The 16,761-nt window shown below is 36.6% G+C and overlaps 1 protein-coding gene across 5 annotated transcripts in view; it reads left to right on the top strand.

The window, feature by feature from the left end:
• The window catches only part of LOC105471604 (tetratricopeptide repeat domain 17), a 139,401-nt gene that overhangs the window by 45,005 nt on the left and 77,635 nt on the right, over positions 1-16,761 (top strand). For all 5 annotated transcript variants that reach the window (XM_071074820.1, XM_011724149.3, XM_011724150.3 and 2 more), the window contains 8 exons: positions 923-1,083; positions 2,480-2,592; positions 5,295-5,441; positions 6,826-6,941; positions 7,098-7,263; positions 8,478-8,555; positions 8,693-8,917; positions 15,810-15,996. In XM_071074820.1, coding sequence (XP_070930921.1) covers positions 923-1,083; positions 2,480-2,592; positions 5,295-5,441; positions 6,826-6,941; positions 7,098-7,263; positions 8,478-8,555; positions 8,693-8,917; positions 15,810-15,996 — 1,193 coding nt within the window. The remainder of the gene's footprint in view (positions 1-922; positions 1,084-2,479; positions 2,593-5,294; positions 5,442-6,825; positions 6,942-7,097; positions 7,264-8,477; positions 8,556-8,692; positions 8,918-15,809; positions 15,997-16,761) is intronic.

Below are 16,761 nucleotides of genomic sequence, written 5' to 3'. Positions count from 1 at the left end.
ATCTTTACACAATCTGTGTAGCTCCTAAAATCTCTATATGTTACAGTGTGTAATAGGCAGTATGGGTTTTGTGATTAAATGTAATCAGGCAGCTGATTTACTGAAATCAGGTGGTGAAGCATATTCCTTTCTAAGTATAGTTTCTGTAGTTTTTCCTGGCCTGTAACCAATAAGTTAGAATATGAAAGCAAAGTACTGTGGCCCCTAACTCTTAACTTTGTCTTTAAGCAGAATCAAGGGAAAAAGTGAAAAGGAGGAAAGGATTCTAGAAAGACTTTGAATGTTGATGGCACTAATGCAGATTTTGTAGAGAGTAATAGAGTTGTTAAATACGTAAACTTGTATATTGTCATGTATTTTTTTATGGCACCTGAAAAATGCAACATACCATTTGATGTCATGATAATTGTATTGCCAGGTGTCATGGCTGATGCCTGTAATCCCTGTTATTCTGGAGACGGAGGCAGGGTGGAGGGGAGGAATCACTTGAGGCCAGGAGTTCAAATCTATCCTGGGTAACATAGCAAGACCCAGTTTCTAAAACTAAATTAGCCAGGCATGGTGGCATGTCCCTGTAGTCCCAGCTACTCCTCAGGAGGCTGAGGCAAGAGGACCCCTTAAGCCCAGGAGTTGAGCCCAGGAGTACAAGGCTGCAGTGAGCTACCATCAGGCCTCCGCATCCAGCCTCGGCAACAGAGCAAGACCCCATTTCTTTTTTTAAAAAGTGGTATTTAAAGGAAGAATTTCACGTTTATCTTTTTGCCCTGTTATTATTGAACTGGTGGTACAGGGTTGTATGTTAAATAAAAGGAAAACATGCAGTAATTGTTGCTGAGAACCAGAAAAATCTATGCATTTAAGTGGGTTTAAAATTTTATGATTTTATAGCTCTAACTTTTTCCTGGTATTAAAAAATGTTAAGATCTCTCCAGCGAACACTGAATGAGTTAAAAGAGTATCAAAAGCAGCATGACCACTACCTGAGACAGCAGGAAATCCTAGAAAAACATAAACTGATTCAGGAGGAGCAAATCTTAAGAAATATCATTCATGAGACTCAGATGGCAAAAGAGGCACAGTTAGGTAAGTAGTGACTCCAAGTAATTGAAGACAGGTTAGGAAATTCGCTTCTAGCGTGCTTTACTATCATAGCTTTCTTGTAGCCTTAAAGCAGTGTGAAGTTGTGTTTATGACTTCCCTACATCTTGAAAGCATGATTCATCACGGTGGGTATACCAGGAGGCTTGGGGAGCTGGTGTGGTCCGCCTTGCTTTTTTCAAATTTACATTTTGAAATAAAAAACAAGTCTTGTAGATCCTAGAAATCTTAAGTTATTTGCCTTCTGTGCTCAACATCAGTTTGTTTTTTTTCCGACTTTAATATGCATATCAGTTTCCTGGAGATCTTGTTGAAATGCAGATTATGATTCAGTAGGTCTGAGTTGAGGTCTGAGAGCCTGCCTTCCTAATAAGCTCCCAGGTGATGCCTGTTGCCGCGGGTCTAAAAACTCTGCACTGTGGTGTAACAAGGCCTTACACTAAGGGAATATAAGCCAGACCCACCTAGAAACAACCCATCCATACTCCTTTTTTTCTTGCTCTCTTAAAAGCAGCATTTTAGAAGTGAAATTTTAGACTGGAATTTTAAACCTGGATCGATGGATTAGTTTCAGGGGGTTCTGAAATCCTCTCGAAAATTATATGTAGAATTGTGTATGTGTCCAATTGTATTTTTCTGGGAAGAGGGTATATAGCTTTTATTAAAATCTCTTAAGCATCTGTGATCCGTAAAAATAGAACCACTGGTTTATAGGAACTTGGATTGGCATGAGAGCAATGATTTGGTTATATCTAGAATGTTTTGTTTCTAATTACGAGGGAGCAGATCTGACAACTGAACACCAGAGAATAAATTAATAGAATCTCTTAATTATACCTTTCTCCCTTGATAAGTATGTTCGTCAAGAAAGCTTCTTAACCTTTGACGCTTAGCTGTGACCATTTATAGTTTATTTTACAATTCCCTTAACACATTTTCTTTGCTATTATGAGAGTAAGGAGTATGCTTATCTTTGGAATTACTGCCCAGTCTACTGAAACGCAACCAGAGCTCTTACATATGCATTTGAAACAAAATTATGAAGTATATAAAGCAAATTCTCTCCAGAAAGATAGCCAAAGTCTCTTAAAACAATGTAATCAATAGATTTTACAATCATAGACTATAATTGCTGAAAGATACCTCAGTAATCATCTAGTGGAGTCCCTTTGTTTTTATAGGTGGAAAAACTGGGACTTCTTAAAATGATTTAATTTGATTAGCCATTAATGAATACTTCTCTATATAAGTACATCCTATATAAGTAGCCTGCTGGGCTCTTGAGGGATACAGGGTTGATACTAAATGACTTAGTCTAAGAAAATCACATTGGCATTGTTGACCTTGCTCATCATTTGTGTAATTTTCTTTCTTATTCCAGGAAATCATCAGATATGCCGACTGGTAAACCAGCAGCATAGTTTACATTGCCAGTGGGACCAGCCTGTACGCTATCATCGTGGAGATATCTTTGAAAATGTGGACTATGTTCAGGTCTTTTTCTTGGTCCAATCTAGTTCTTATAAACTTTTGCTTTATAAAGATTTTTAAAAACTTTTGTTTTTTCCCATGATTCTTTATATGTTTGATCTCTAAAATTTGTGGTTATCATTTAGATCTTTAAGATTTTGAGGCTGGGCACAGTGGCTTATGCCTGTAATCCCAACCCTTAGGGAGGCAGAGGCAAAAGGATCACTTGAGCCTAGGAGTTCAAGACCAGCCTGGGTAACATGGTGAAACCCCATCTCTACAAAAACATATATAAATTGGCCAGGCATGGTGGCTTACGCCTGTAGTCCCAGATACTCAGGAGGCTGAGGCGGGAGAATCACCTGAGCTCTGGAGGTCAAGGCTGTAGTGAGCCCAGATCATGCCATTGCACTCCAGCCTGGGCAACAGAGCAAGACTGTCTCAAAAAAAGAGAGGGAGAGAGATTTTGATGATCTGTTTTGTTTACGAAGTCAGATTTTATAGGGAGTACTCAGTAACTCCATGGATGCTTTCTCTTTCTCAAAGTACCATCTACATATTTATATGCACATGCATTTGATTCTTTTCTTGTTTACCATGGGAGCTAGAATTGGGCTATTATTACTATTGAACTCAAAGCTTTCATCTCCCCACTTTACCTGTTAGAGTAAGACCTATTTAAAATTTGAGAGCAACCATGCCATTTGTTTCCTGAAATAATCAGTCCAGTTATATTGCCTCAACCAATACCACCAACAAAATACTCATTATCAACAGAAAATCTTTTTTTTTTTTTTTTGAGATGGAATTTTGCTCTTTTTGCCCAGTTCGTAGTGCAGTTGCCTGATCTCGGCTCACCACAACCTCCACCTCCCAGTTTAAGCGAGTCTCCTGCCTCAGCCTCCCAAGTAGCTGGGATTACAGGCATGTGCCACTACGCCTAGCTAATTTTGTACTTTTTAGTAGAGACAAGGTTTCTCCATGTTGGCCAGGCTGGTCTTGAACTCCCGACCTCAGGTCATCTGCCCGCCTCGGCCTCCCAAAGTGCTGGGATTACAAGCGTGCACCACCGCGCCTGGCCCAGAAAATCTTTATTAAGCACACTGCTAGGTGTGCACTTTCTCTCACTTTGTCTCTATATACACACATATGTGTACACACACATACACACGTGTACAATCCTAATCTATCTAGTTGGGAAGAACTAACACGAAAATATAATGATACCAAATAGTATATAATTGATGTTGAGTAAGTGATACAGACAGCAAGTACAGCCAGAATTCTGAGTATCAAAAAAAAGGATTCAAACACTGAAACTTTTTGAGCACTGACATGATGCTCAAAAGAAAGGTTCATTGGAACATTTTGGATTTCACATTTTTGTTGGGATGCTTAACAGGTAAGTGTAATAAAATATTCCAAAATCCAAAAAAATCTCAAATCTAAAATACTCCTGGTCAAGCATTTCAGAAAACTGATACTCAACCTGTATTAGAAATAAAACAACATTTATTCTATCTTAGAGAAAACTCATCATGTCTCTAATTGTAGATATAGAAATTTTCAGCAATAACTAATTAAGATAACTAAGAGATTAGGAGACCATCTATAGCAGGACAAACCACAAAAACTTAGAACTCTTTAATCTGGAAAAATCCAGACTGCATTGGGAAAAATTAAGAGACAAAAAGTAAGAAGCCATTTGAAAGGGGAAATAGTGATAGGGACCAAAAGCTTCCTATGAGTATTGTAAACCAGCTCCCAGCAATATCTCGTGTTTGGTTTCCAAGGGAAAGAATAAAGGAAGACCAGATTCACACCCTCTGGCATTATAGCTCCCTGTCTTAAAACCAAGCATTTTAAAGGGAAAAACGGGGATGTTTAAAAATGAAATAGATTGAAACCCAGGTGTACCTTTTGGACTTTTTGATGGTCTCAAGACCATTTGAAGGAGTGTAGCTTCCAATAGACTATACTCATAAAATTGTATCACCACTATACAGTGAAATAATCCATTCCTATTCATAAAGACCTAGAGCTACAAATTCATCATATTCATTCCTTTTTCTTATGTCTTTCCTACCCCATCCCATCCCCAGTCCCATTCTCATTATCTAGCAAGGTTTCAGAAATACACAGGCATCTTGTAAGTATATCCAACATTGTTCCACCTTGCTTTGAAAGAAGGCTGTATATGTTTGTGTTCTCCCATCTTCTAAGTTACCCTTTCACCCCCTAAAACTTTCATTTGTAATTGATTGAATGCAGTCTGTAATCCTTAAGTGATAGTGATAGAACCCTTAAGAACACTTTCTTAAGTTCCCTCGCTTCTACCCACACACAGCACACTAATTTTAGAGTGGTGAACATTTTAGTGTAGGAAGAAAAGGGGAATAATGAACCAGATTTCTAAATTAGCTAATTATTAACCTAAAGAGACTAAATGATAAAAATGAAGCAGAGGGACAGGAAAATGACCTATGCCATTTTTCTCATACTCCAATGGCAAAGTTATTGAAAGTTGCTAACTATGTATTATCCATGAAAGAATATCATTGGGGCATAGCTCTTAAAATTAAAAGATCCAATTGCTTTATTACTGAGCTACTTTCTGATTTTCTACTAATTTTGAGTATTCACTCGCTTTTTTGGTGTGAGTTAAATTATAGTCACAACTCCTTTTCCACTTTCAATTTGATTGAACTTTTTGTTTCATTTTCTAGTTTGGTGAGGATTCATCAACCTCCAGTATGATGTCTGTGAACTTTGATGTTCAATCAAATCAGAGTGATATCAGTGATTCGGTCAAGTCTTCTCCCGTAGCCCATTCTATTCTCTGGATTTGGGGCAGGGACTCTGATGCATATAGGGTAAGTTAATAGAGGATGATGAAGCAGTTTTCTCAAACTGACAAGATCCATTAAAGCAGTGCCCTCAACCTCACTGATTAATATGGCCTCTATGACTGTTCAGATTAGTTCAGCAAATGTGTATTACATTTCTATTAAATGGAAGCCATTTTGCTAGGTAGTGAATGAGTAAGATGCAATTTCTGCCTTGAGTTTTTCCCAGTCAAGTAGAGCAGAGAGACACCCTGATTTCAATTTAAAGCTTTATCCTCTGAATATTATTACCAACCTTAACAAGTTTCTAAACTTGACCCAAGAGTATGTTTTTATATACTTCGCTTGATCAGCATTCTTTTATTGAGCTCCCATCTGTGTGCTAGGCTAATGCTAGCGGTGTAATAGATAAGCCCGCTTGCTCTTCTGGAGCCTACACTCTAGTAGACGACATAGACAATAAACAAGTTAGTACATGTGCATTTCTAGACTAGCTAAGAAAGAATTGTAGGTTAGCTGAGGCAGATACCAAGGTATGAGGACAGAGACTGTGATTTTTATTCACCATTAAATTTTCAGAATTTAATCAAGGGTTTAACAGAATTAAACAGCCACTTAGATTTAATTGTATGTAATATAAATCCCCCAAAGTTTGATGGCTTCAAGATTTAAGTTTAGTAAGCCTCTGGTACATCTTGTTTATATTTAGAGAAAGTGAACATTTTACAAATCATAAAACAATTGTTAAACTTTGGCATTGGCAAAAAAAAGACCTTAGTTTAGGGAAAAATAGTGTTCAATGCCAGGTTTTATAGGCTTATGTATGCTTTCAGGTACAAGTAATAAGCTCTACCTGAAATTAACTTAAACACAAAGAAAACGTGCCTATTATTACAGGAAGTCCAGAAATAGGATAAACTTCAGGTTTGGTTGATTCAGTGGCCCAGTGATGTCATCAGTGACCCATTTCTTCTTTTTCTTTCTTTTTTTTTTTTTTCTTCACTCTACCATCCACAGTATTGGTTTCATCCAAAAGCTTGGTTTTTTTCATGGTCATAAGATGACAGCCAGCAGCAACTGGAACAACATGATTTTTTGTTCATAAGTAACATAAGAGCCTAAGACTTGCTTCTGTTTCCCAAAAACCCCAAGCAAACCTCTTCTTGTGTCTCAGTGGCTCAACTGGCTTATACCCTAGCCCAACCCTGAACCAGTCTGTGATAAAGCAGGTAGAATTACTGACTTAGATTAATATCTGCAGTAGCAGGAATATTATAGAGTCTACCATAATCTTAAGGTATTATAGTTTTGTTCAGTTATTATAGTATATTTATATCATTTTAAAAGCTTCTTTAGCATATTGAAATACTGAATCCTAAGAAATTTATGAGAAATGTTATTTCTTTATCAGGACAAACAACATATTCTGTGGCCTAAAAGAGCAGATTGTACAGAAAGCTACCCTAGAGTCCCTGTTGGTGGGGAATTGCCAACGTATTTTCTGCCTCCGGAAAACAAAGGACTCAGGCAAGTGCTGATGGATTTGGCAAAGCACCTGATTCTGCATGATTGTCATCTGGCGGTTCTTTGAGAGCACCAGCCTTGGACTTGAAAGGTTAAGTCTTTATCTTGAAGTCACCCAAACTTTGAAAATATGAATCTTGTTCCTTTTTCTTGTGCCAGGATCCACGAACTCAGCAGTGATGATTATTCTACAGAAGAAGAGGCCCAAACCCCTGACTGTTCCATAACTGACTTCAGAAAAAGCCACACTCTGTCCTACTTAGTCAAAGAATTAGAGGTTCGCATGGATCTGAAAGCCAAAATGCCAGATGACCATGCACGAAAAGTAAGGCTCACTTAGGCTGGTATTTATTGCCGTCCATTCTGGGTGACTTCAGAAGCCTCTTAAATGGAACAAAAAATTGATAGAAGGTAGCTGTTGAGCTTTAAGTATATAAAATGGAAAGATAGAGTTATAGACTTGGTGAAATGATGGCGAAGTCAGTCATGCTCTTAAAAGAGTGCCAGAGAGTTCCTCGGGGCTGCTATACATAGATCACCTAAACAGTATTCCTCTAACTCAGAGCACTTCAAAGATGAGTAGCACAGAACTCTCAATTATCTAATGGAGTCGGTGTAATACAGGCCATTGCAACCACTAAAAGTTAGCTTTGCATCCTCCAGGCCCCCAGAAGTTTATATAAATTGAAAGCTTGAAGAATCTCTTTCTCTGGCCTTATCAACCCTGCTGTGACCTTATATGAGGTCCCTAGGAATTTATATTAATTTGATAATGACTCTGCAAACATTAGAAGTTCGGTTATGCTCTTTTCCTAAATTCCTATAGATTATGACTCGGCAAACATTAGAAGTTCGGTTATGCTCTTTTCCTAAATTCCTATAGATTACCATATTAGATATCATTCCATAGACAAAAATGAAAAAAATTACCTTGTTAGCAATCACAGACCATCACAACCACCTTTTCTTTTTTTTTTTTAAGTTAATTTCAAAACTATAGGCACTTATTACTGCTTACATTCGACAGACATTTCCTTAGGCAAGAACATTATGTGCCAGACATTGTTGTGGATGCTAGGAATACAAAGATAAACAGACCATGATCTGTGCCTTAGAGTTGCTTACGGTTACATAAATGCTGCAGGAACAATGAAGTAGAATAATGAGGATCTGGTATTTTCCAGGAAGGAAAGATAGTAGATTTTTATTACATCAGATATTGCATGCTGTTGTCTGTTGAATAATTTCTTCTTGGGTTCTGAACACTTAGGTTGACTTTAATGGGGTATGGTAGGTTACTTTAATGTGTGTGGGTATATATGTCTTTTTAACTTTTTAGTTAAACAAACTATTACATACATGTGAGCAAGTCAACACCTGTTGGTATGTCAATGAATTTATGTCATATATATGATTATAAATATTTGTTCATATTAGCTGTTCCTGAGGAGCTCAAGAAAAGACTACCATCTATAGAAATTCTTTCAAATGTCTTCCCTGTTATTTTCAATTGAGTCAGTCTTCCTTTTGATGTTTCAGATTTTGCTTTCCCGTATTAATAACTATACTATCCCAGAAGAAGAAATTGGGTCTTTCTTATTTCATGCTATTAATAAGGTGAGTCATTTACTTTAGACATCTAAAACTTAAATGCTTCTGAATTATAACTGAAAGTTAAAATGCACTTATTAAAAATCTTATTTAGAACAAGTACTGTATTCTTGTACTAACTGAAGTATTTTTGGATTTTGCAGCCAAATGCTCCTGTCTGGCTCATACTCAATGAAGCTGGACTATACTGGAGAGCAGTAGGAAATAGCACTTTTGCTATTGCCTGTCTTCAGAGGGCTTTGAATTTAGCTCCACTTCAATACCAAGATGTTCCTCTTGTCAACTTGGCCAACCTTTTGATTCATTACGGCCTTCATCTTGATGCCACTAAGCTGCTACTTCAAGCTTTGGCCATCAATAGCTCTGAGGTGAGGTGTTAGGGGTTCTCATAGCTCTGTATACTATGAAGGATAACTCAAATTTAGATTACAATTTTTATTTTTCTAGGGAAAGCATAAAAAATGTCATATTCTGTCTTTCACAGTAGAATTTGCATTATTTCAAGAGAGTGTGAAAAAGCTTTTGTTTTATTTTGATGTGTTCTTTAAATTTTGAGTGAAATTTATAATTATACAGTTAAGTTTTTTTGGAAACTTACATTTAAATAACAATAACAGCTGTAAAAATACACTGCCACTTTTTTATGTCAGTTTGAAACATCTGGTTTGTATTTTATCCTACTCATCACAGCATGCACACTGCTTAATATTACACTGTTTTACAACTTTAATTTATAGAAATATTTATGCCATTCAAGCCAGAGGACAATTCAAAGGTGGTTTTGATAAGAGTAAATAGGTACATTGATTTTTGTGCCCCAAACCTCTCACATGCAGCTTATGGAGTTACATCGGTGCTTTGTAGTTCATGGTTTTGAAGATACAACTTTTGTTTTTCATATTTTAACATCTCTGAAATCAGGATGGATGTTATAATTCCTGTCATTTTAGGTTTCATGAAATTCAGTTACAATAAATATACAATTAAATTGATTTTATACCTAATGTCCAAATGTTTATAGATTTATATCCAAAGAAACCTTCAGAAGGGATGTGCATGAATGGTTTAGGTGTATTTACGGTATCTGAAAACTGATTTTTTAAGGATGAGAAGAAAATATTGCCTGTTTTCCTTTGAAATACACAAATTCACAACTGGATTTTAAGCAAAAGTTTACAATCTCAATATTATGTAACAGGTCACATTGCCAGAGAAGTACATCAAATATTTATCTAATGCTTACTGTGTACCAGGTGCTGGTACTGTGGGAACAGATGTGACAAAGTGGGAGTGGAAAGTGCAGTGCAGCGGTATTCCCTTGAAACTTTTCATGGTTCCCTTTTTACTGTTTTCAGCCAAGGGACATAGGTAGTATTCTTCTGAAGAAAAAAGACCTCCTTTAGTGATTGGTTACCTTTTGATATTTTAAAATACTAAAATTTTAGTTGTTAAATACCATGGTGCTACAATAAGAATAAAAAGATAAATTAATGGCTCAGGGTGAGTACCCCAAAAATACACCTTTTTTTTGCTTTGAGACAGGGTCTTGCTCTGTTGCCCAGGCTGGAGTGCAGTGGCGTGATCATGACTCACTGCAGCCTCCACCTCCTAGGCTCAAGTAGTGCACCCACCTCAGCCTCCCTAGTAGCTGGGACTACAGGCATGTGCCACCATGTATGGCTGATTTTTGTATTTTTTTGTAGAGATGGGGTTTCACCATGTTGGCAAGGCTGGTCTTGAACACCCAAGCTCAAGCAATCCTCCCATCTCGGCCTTCAAAAGTGATGGGATTACAGGCATGCGCCACCACACCCCGCCCCAAAAATGTACCTTAATCAACACCCTCTTCCCAACTATCAATGTTTGGAAATTCTTCCTTATAAGCATGTCTTCTATACAAATATTTCATAATGTTTCAATTCTACTGTACAGGTGATCTCTAAAAAAATTTATTCCTACCTAATTTTAAAGCCATCAATTTAAATGGTTGTGTAAAGGACCAATGAATTGATACACCACAACCTACTTTTCTGTTGTTGCATATTTAGGTTGCTAACAGTACTTAGCTGTTATCATTGATGGTTTTCTGCAAAGGCCTTAAAAGATTGTTAACAGTGGAATTACTAAATCAATAAGAGAATGAATATTTTGATGGCTCTGGAACAAAATACGAAACAACCCACTAAAATGTTTGGGCCAATATATATTGCCATGAACAAGGTCTAAAAATATTAATTCCACCTGTGTCTTTATTAGAATTGAACAACTGAAATAACTGCTAGTTTTTTTGATTATTTACTAGAGCCGGGCACAATGCTAAGCATCTTACATGTAATAACTAATTTAATCCTCACAACAACCCTGTGAGATTGAATTTCCCCTTTAATAGATGAGGAAATTCTTAAGAGTTAAATGTATAGAATAAGGGATTTGTGGAAAGTCACGGAGCTTGGTTTTGAACTCAGGGAGATTGGCCACAGAGCAAATACTCTAGTCGTGTTATGCTACCTCTGAATTAACATTTATAAAGCAAGTTTGCTTGCTTAAAAATATCACTTCTCTGTTGTAACATAAAGTTTTATCTTGTGCTTGTTTTTTGTTTTTGAGACAAAGTCTCGCTCTGTCACCCAGGCTGGAGTGCAGTGACATCTCAGCTCACTGCAACCTTCGCCACCCAGGTTCAAGCTATTCTCGTGCCTCAGACTCTGGAGTAGCTGGGATTTCAGGTGTACACCACTATACCCGGCTAATTTTTGTATTTTTAGTCGAAACAAGGTTGTATTTTAGTAGAAACATGTTGGCCAGACTGGTCTCAAACTCCTGACCTCAAGTGACCCGCCCACCTTGACTTCCCAAAGTGCTGGGATTACAGGCTTGAGCCCTTGCGCCCAGCCTTGTAATTGTATTTTTAAAGTAAAAGTTTGTGTATATATTTTGTTCATTTTGGAATGTTATTTTTTAAATTTTATGCAAACCCTTTGTATGATAAACTCTTTAACTCCATCTCTTATGTGTTAAAAATATTTTCCCTCTTTACCTTTTTATCTTAGCATTTAAAAATTGACCTTAAGTTTGCCAGTCTTTTCAGTGTTGATTTCTATTGTTAGATTTCAAGTGTTCTCACAAAACTGTTTGTTTTTGTTTTCTGTGGCTTAATCGTTGAACAGTTGATTCTCAGATTATATAAAGATCTTTTCCTGTGTTATCTCCTGGATATTTTATAGTTTTAGGCTTTACAGTTAGGTCTATGATTCATTTCAAGTTAAATTTTCTTTGTAGTGTGAGGTAGGGATCAGAGTTCATATTTACCTGGATATCCAGTTGTTCAGCTTCATATCTTGAGCAGACTGCCCATTTCCTGTTGAATTACCTGTCACTTTTGCCCTGAACTCCAGGCTCCTTTATTCAGCAGCTTACTTGACACTTCCACTTAGATGTCTAAAGGGCACTCTAGAACTAAAGGCCAAAACCAAGCTCCTTAACACCTTTCCAAATTTCTTTTTCCCAGTCTTCTTCATTTCAGGAAATAACAAAGCTATCTGTCCAGTAGCTCAGACCAAACACTTAGGGACTTCCTTCATACCTTTCTCCTACTCTCAGGGAAAATTCAATGCACTAGCTAACCTTGTTGATTCTATTTTCAAAATATACCTCAGATTTTACTACTTATCATTGCTTCCACTGCTATCCCATCCAAACCATAATTATTTTTGTCTGGATTATTTTAGTAGCTTCTAAACTGGTCTCTCTGCTTCTGCCATTGTTCCCCAGTCTGTTCTCATACAGCAAGTAGTAAAATCCTTATAAAAAGTCAGATGTTGTTATTTGTTGGCTCAGATCCCTGTGGTGGCTCTCCATAGAACTCACAGGAAAATATGAGTTTGTAATGGTGTAGAAGGTCCTACATGACCTTGTTACTTTTCTGACCTTGTCTCTGTCGAGTCATTCCTTAGCACATTCTATCCTAGCCTCACTTGCCTCCTTGTAGTTCCTTGAACATACTAAGCATGCCCCTACCTCAGGGCTTTTGCATTTTCTGTCCTCTCTGCTTGCAGTACTTCATCCCACCAAGATTCTTCATTGCTTGCTCCACCTCCTCAAAGTCTTATGAATACCAGCTTCTCAGTAAGTCCCTCTCATACTACTCTATTTTAAATGATGCACCCCGCCACCTAGTACTACCTCTATTTCTTCCTTCTATATTTTTCTCTGTCCCATTTTACTCGCTGACACCCCCACACAAGACTAAGGTCTATGAAGGAGCAGTTATCTTTCTTATTTTCTGCTGTAACCTCAATGCTCAAAACTATGCCTGCAACATAGTAAATACTCAGTACTTATTTTTTGGATCAAGGGATGAAAGTTCAACTTTTTTTCCAAAATGCTAACCAGTTTATCTCAGTGCAAGATATTTTAACAGCCATCATTTTGTCATAGAGATAATTATAACACTTTGTTTCCTAATGCAAAATATAAAGATACATTTGAAGTCTTAAGTATGAGATTTAATTTTGTATCTGGGTGTGAACTACTAAGTAATAGTTTGAATGTAATCTGAGCTACTTAGGTTAGAATTCCTTAATCTAGAATATTTTTTATCCACTGCCTTGGTTACAGTGAGACATTTCTGATGATCTAACAGCCCGAATCAAAAACAGGTAATTGGATAAATCATAAGCATTGTTTTTCATAGGGATATATTGTACATTTTGAAAATAAAACATTCTTAGATCTTTTTAACTATTTTTAATGATAAAATAAATATAAAACATATGGTTTGCACACAAGCAAATGTAAAAACACTGTAGATATATTTCAGTTAAAATGGCCTAAACTGAATACTTTGGGCTGCTTATAAAAACAGTCTCAGCAAACAATTGGAAAACAGCATACAAAGTATGCTATTTACAATAGCATCAAGAAAACATCAGATCTGGTATAGTGGCTCACACCTGTGATCTCAGCACTTTGAGAGGCCAAGTGGGGAGGATCACTTGAGCCTAGGAACTCAGTACCAGCCTGGGCAACACAATGAGATCCAATCTCTACAAAGAAGGAAAAAAAATTAGCCAAGTATGGTAGTGTGCACCTGTCGTCCTAGCTACTTGGGAGGTTGAGGTGGGAGGATATCTTGAGCCCAGGAGTTCCAGACCAGCCTGAGCAACAGAATGAGGCCTTGTCCAAAAAAAAGGAAAGAAAGAAAACATCAGATTTCTAAGAATAAACCTAAAAGAGGATGTGCAAGATTTATATACTGATTACAAGATATCCCTAAGAGAAAGAAGACATAAATACAGGTTGAGCATCCTAAATTCAAAACTCTGAAATCCCAGACGTTCCAAAATCCAAAACTTTTTGAGCACCAACCTGACACTCAAAGAAATGCTCATTGGAGCATTTTGGATTTTGGATTTTCAGATGTGGGATGTACAACCAATAAATATAATAAAATATTCCAAGATGTTTAAAAATCTGAAATCCAAAACATTTCTGGTTCCAGGCATTTTGGATAAGGGATACTCAACCTGTAAATGGAGATACACATCGTGTTCACACATTGAGAGAGTCAATATTGCTCAGATGTAAGATCTCTGCAAATCAATTTATAGATTCAATTCAATCTCATATACCTAGTAATTGCATATATGTGTTTGTGTGTTAATAAGTTGATTCTAAAATCTACATAGAACGGGACCTAGAATAGCTACACACACACACACGTACACACAAATGGGGGCAGGGTAATGGGGAGGAACAGAGTTGGAAGGCTTTTATTACCAAATTTTGAGATTTACTATAATTAAATGAGTATGGTATTGATAAAAAGATACTCAAAACATATCAATGAAACATAATAGGGAATTTAGAAGTAGACCACCGTGAATATGGCCACTGATTTATGACAAAGGTGTACCTGTAGTTCAATGAAGAAAAAACATTTTGGTTTTTCAGCAAATTAGTGCTGGAGTAATTGGATGATATCCCTATGGAGAAAGATAAGAACTTTGACTTCTACCTCACACCATACACAGAATTAATTTGAAGTGGATCATGTACCAAAATATGAATGATAAAACAAGGTTTCTTTATGAAGACATAGGAGAAAGACTTTATGACAAAGATGTCAAAAAGCACTATGAAAGAAAAAAATGATAAGCTGAACTTCATTGAAATTAAGAAATTCTGTTTATCTAAAGATACTTATTCAAAGAGTAAAAAAACAAACCATAGAGAAGATTTTTGCAATAAATATTTTCAACAAAGGACTAATATATAGACAGAAAATTCCTTCAAGGCATTAAGGGCAATCTAATTCTTTTAGATAGAGAAAAGAGCAGGCACTTCAGAAATGAGGATATCCAAATGGCCAATGGGCTCCCAAAAAAAACCCTCAGCATTATTACTCATCATGGAAATGCAAATTAAAACCAGTTAGACACCACTGCAGCTCACTGAAATAGCTAAAATTAAAAAGACTGACAATACAGAGTCTCTGAATTCTCACACTTGCTGGTAGGAGTGTAAATTTGTGCATCCATTTTGGAAAACTATTTGGTTGTATCTACTAAAACTAAATATACATCTACCTTACAACTCATACTAAGTATATACTCAAAAAAAATGAGGACAATATGCCTATCAAAAGACATTTACAAGAATATTCATAGTAACTTTATTCATAATAGACAGAAAGTGGAAATAGCCCAACTGCCAATCAGATGAACAAGCTTTGTTATGTTGGAACATTACACATCAGCTTAAAAAACAATGAGCTACTGATGTACACAAAAGCTTGAATGAATTTTAGGTTGAGTGAAAGAAGCTACAAAAGGACACATATTACTTGTAATCATAGGAGAACATGCAGTTTGATTTCATTTATCTGAAGTTCAAGAACTATGATGACAGAAGTCACAACATCACAGCAATGGTTACTTCTGGGGTTGGATTGCCCAAGGCAACCTCCTGGAGTACTGAAAATATTTTTGTATCTTGAGCAGTGTGGTGGTTACAGGGATATATACATATATAGTTTATATTACATACTTTATATATTTTTTTATCTTAGCAAAAAGTAGAAAACACATTTACATGTATTGTACAGTTTAGAATCGGCTGGTATGAATAAAATGGGCAGTTAGCAATAACGTTTATGGGGTAACCTAAAAAGAGCCAAAAGCCATATACTGTAAACGTTTTGTAACTCCCAGAAAATAGTAGTTCATTAACATTTTGTCATTTTTTTTTTTTTCTTTTCAGCCTCTGACCTTTTTGAGCCTGGGAAATGCTTACCTTGCTCTGAAGAATATCAGTGGAGCACTTGAGGCCTTTAGACAGGCCTTGAAATTAACCACCAAATGCCCAGAGTGTGAAAACAGCCTGAAGTTGATCCGCTGTATGCAGTTTTATCCTTTTCTGTACAACATCACTTCTTCTGTTTGCAGTGGTAAGCAGCTGTTAAATGCTGACAAACTAATGAGCTCAGCCAGAGTTCCTGTTCTGATCAAAAGAACACAGAAAGTGATTTTTTGTATTTTACCCAAGGATTTTAGATAACTAGTATAATTCCAGACGCATAGGAAAAGATGTTAATTCCTTACTTACTATATAGATGCCTTAGGGTATTAAGGCTTAATTCTCTCTTAGAACTCTGGTTAAGAAAGGCTGACTAAAATACGTGGTATATTCAACTGGGATGGATAGGCTTTGAGATTTTTTTCCCTCCCTCTAAAATCTCTAGTGTTTTATAATAACTGACATTCCTGGTAAAGTACATTTTTCCTGTCCGTGAAGTCAAAGTATACAATTTGAATCGAAGCAGTTCTATATACTCAGTCACTGAAATACAGTTCCTTGTCTTTCATTGAAGATGATTCAGACCTTTACTCTACCTTTAAAATAGTGACCCAACATTCAGTGGCATATTTTTCCCTTCTTCCACTCTCTCCCACAGCGTATATATGGGCATATATGCCTGTGTATAAGTGTATCCACCTGGGTAAAGCTAATGTCTAAAGCTGTTGCACTTTCATTATTAGAACCTTCTTTCTAAGAATCACATGATATTTGGTTCTCTATTTGTTTAACCTTCACTGTAAGAAAAACTAAACTCGTGAATTTTAACTCTCTGCCTTCGATTGGGATGGGTGCAGTTTACGTATGTGTGGATCCTCAGTATCTAGCCATTGTAGAGTGCACAGTGGGTGCTTTG

The sequence above is a fragment of the Macaca nemestrina genome, chromosome 12 (genome assembly GCF_043159975.1).
Source record: "Macaca nemestrina isolate mMacNem1 chromosome 12, mMacNem.hap1, whole genome shotgun sequence".
Taxonomy (NCBI): domain Eukaryota; kingdom Metazoa; phylum Chordata; class Mammalia; order Primates; family Cercopithecidae; genus Macaca; species Macaca nemestrina.
This window is presented reverse-complemented; position numbering and strand designations above follow the sequence as displayed.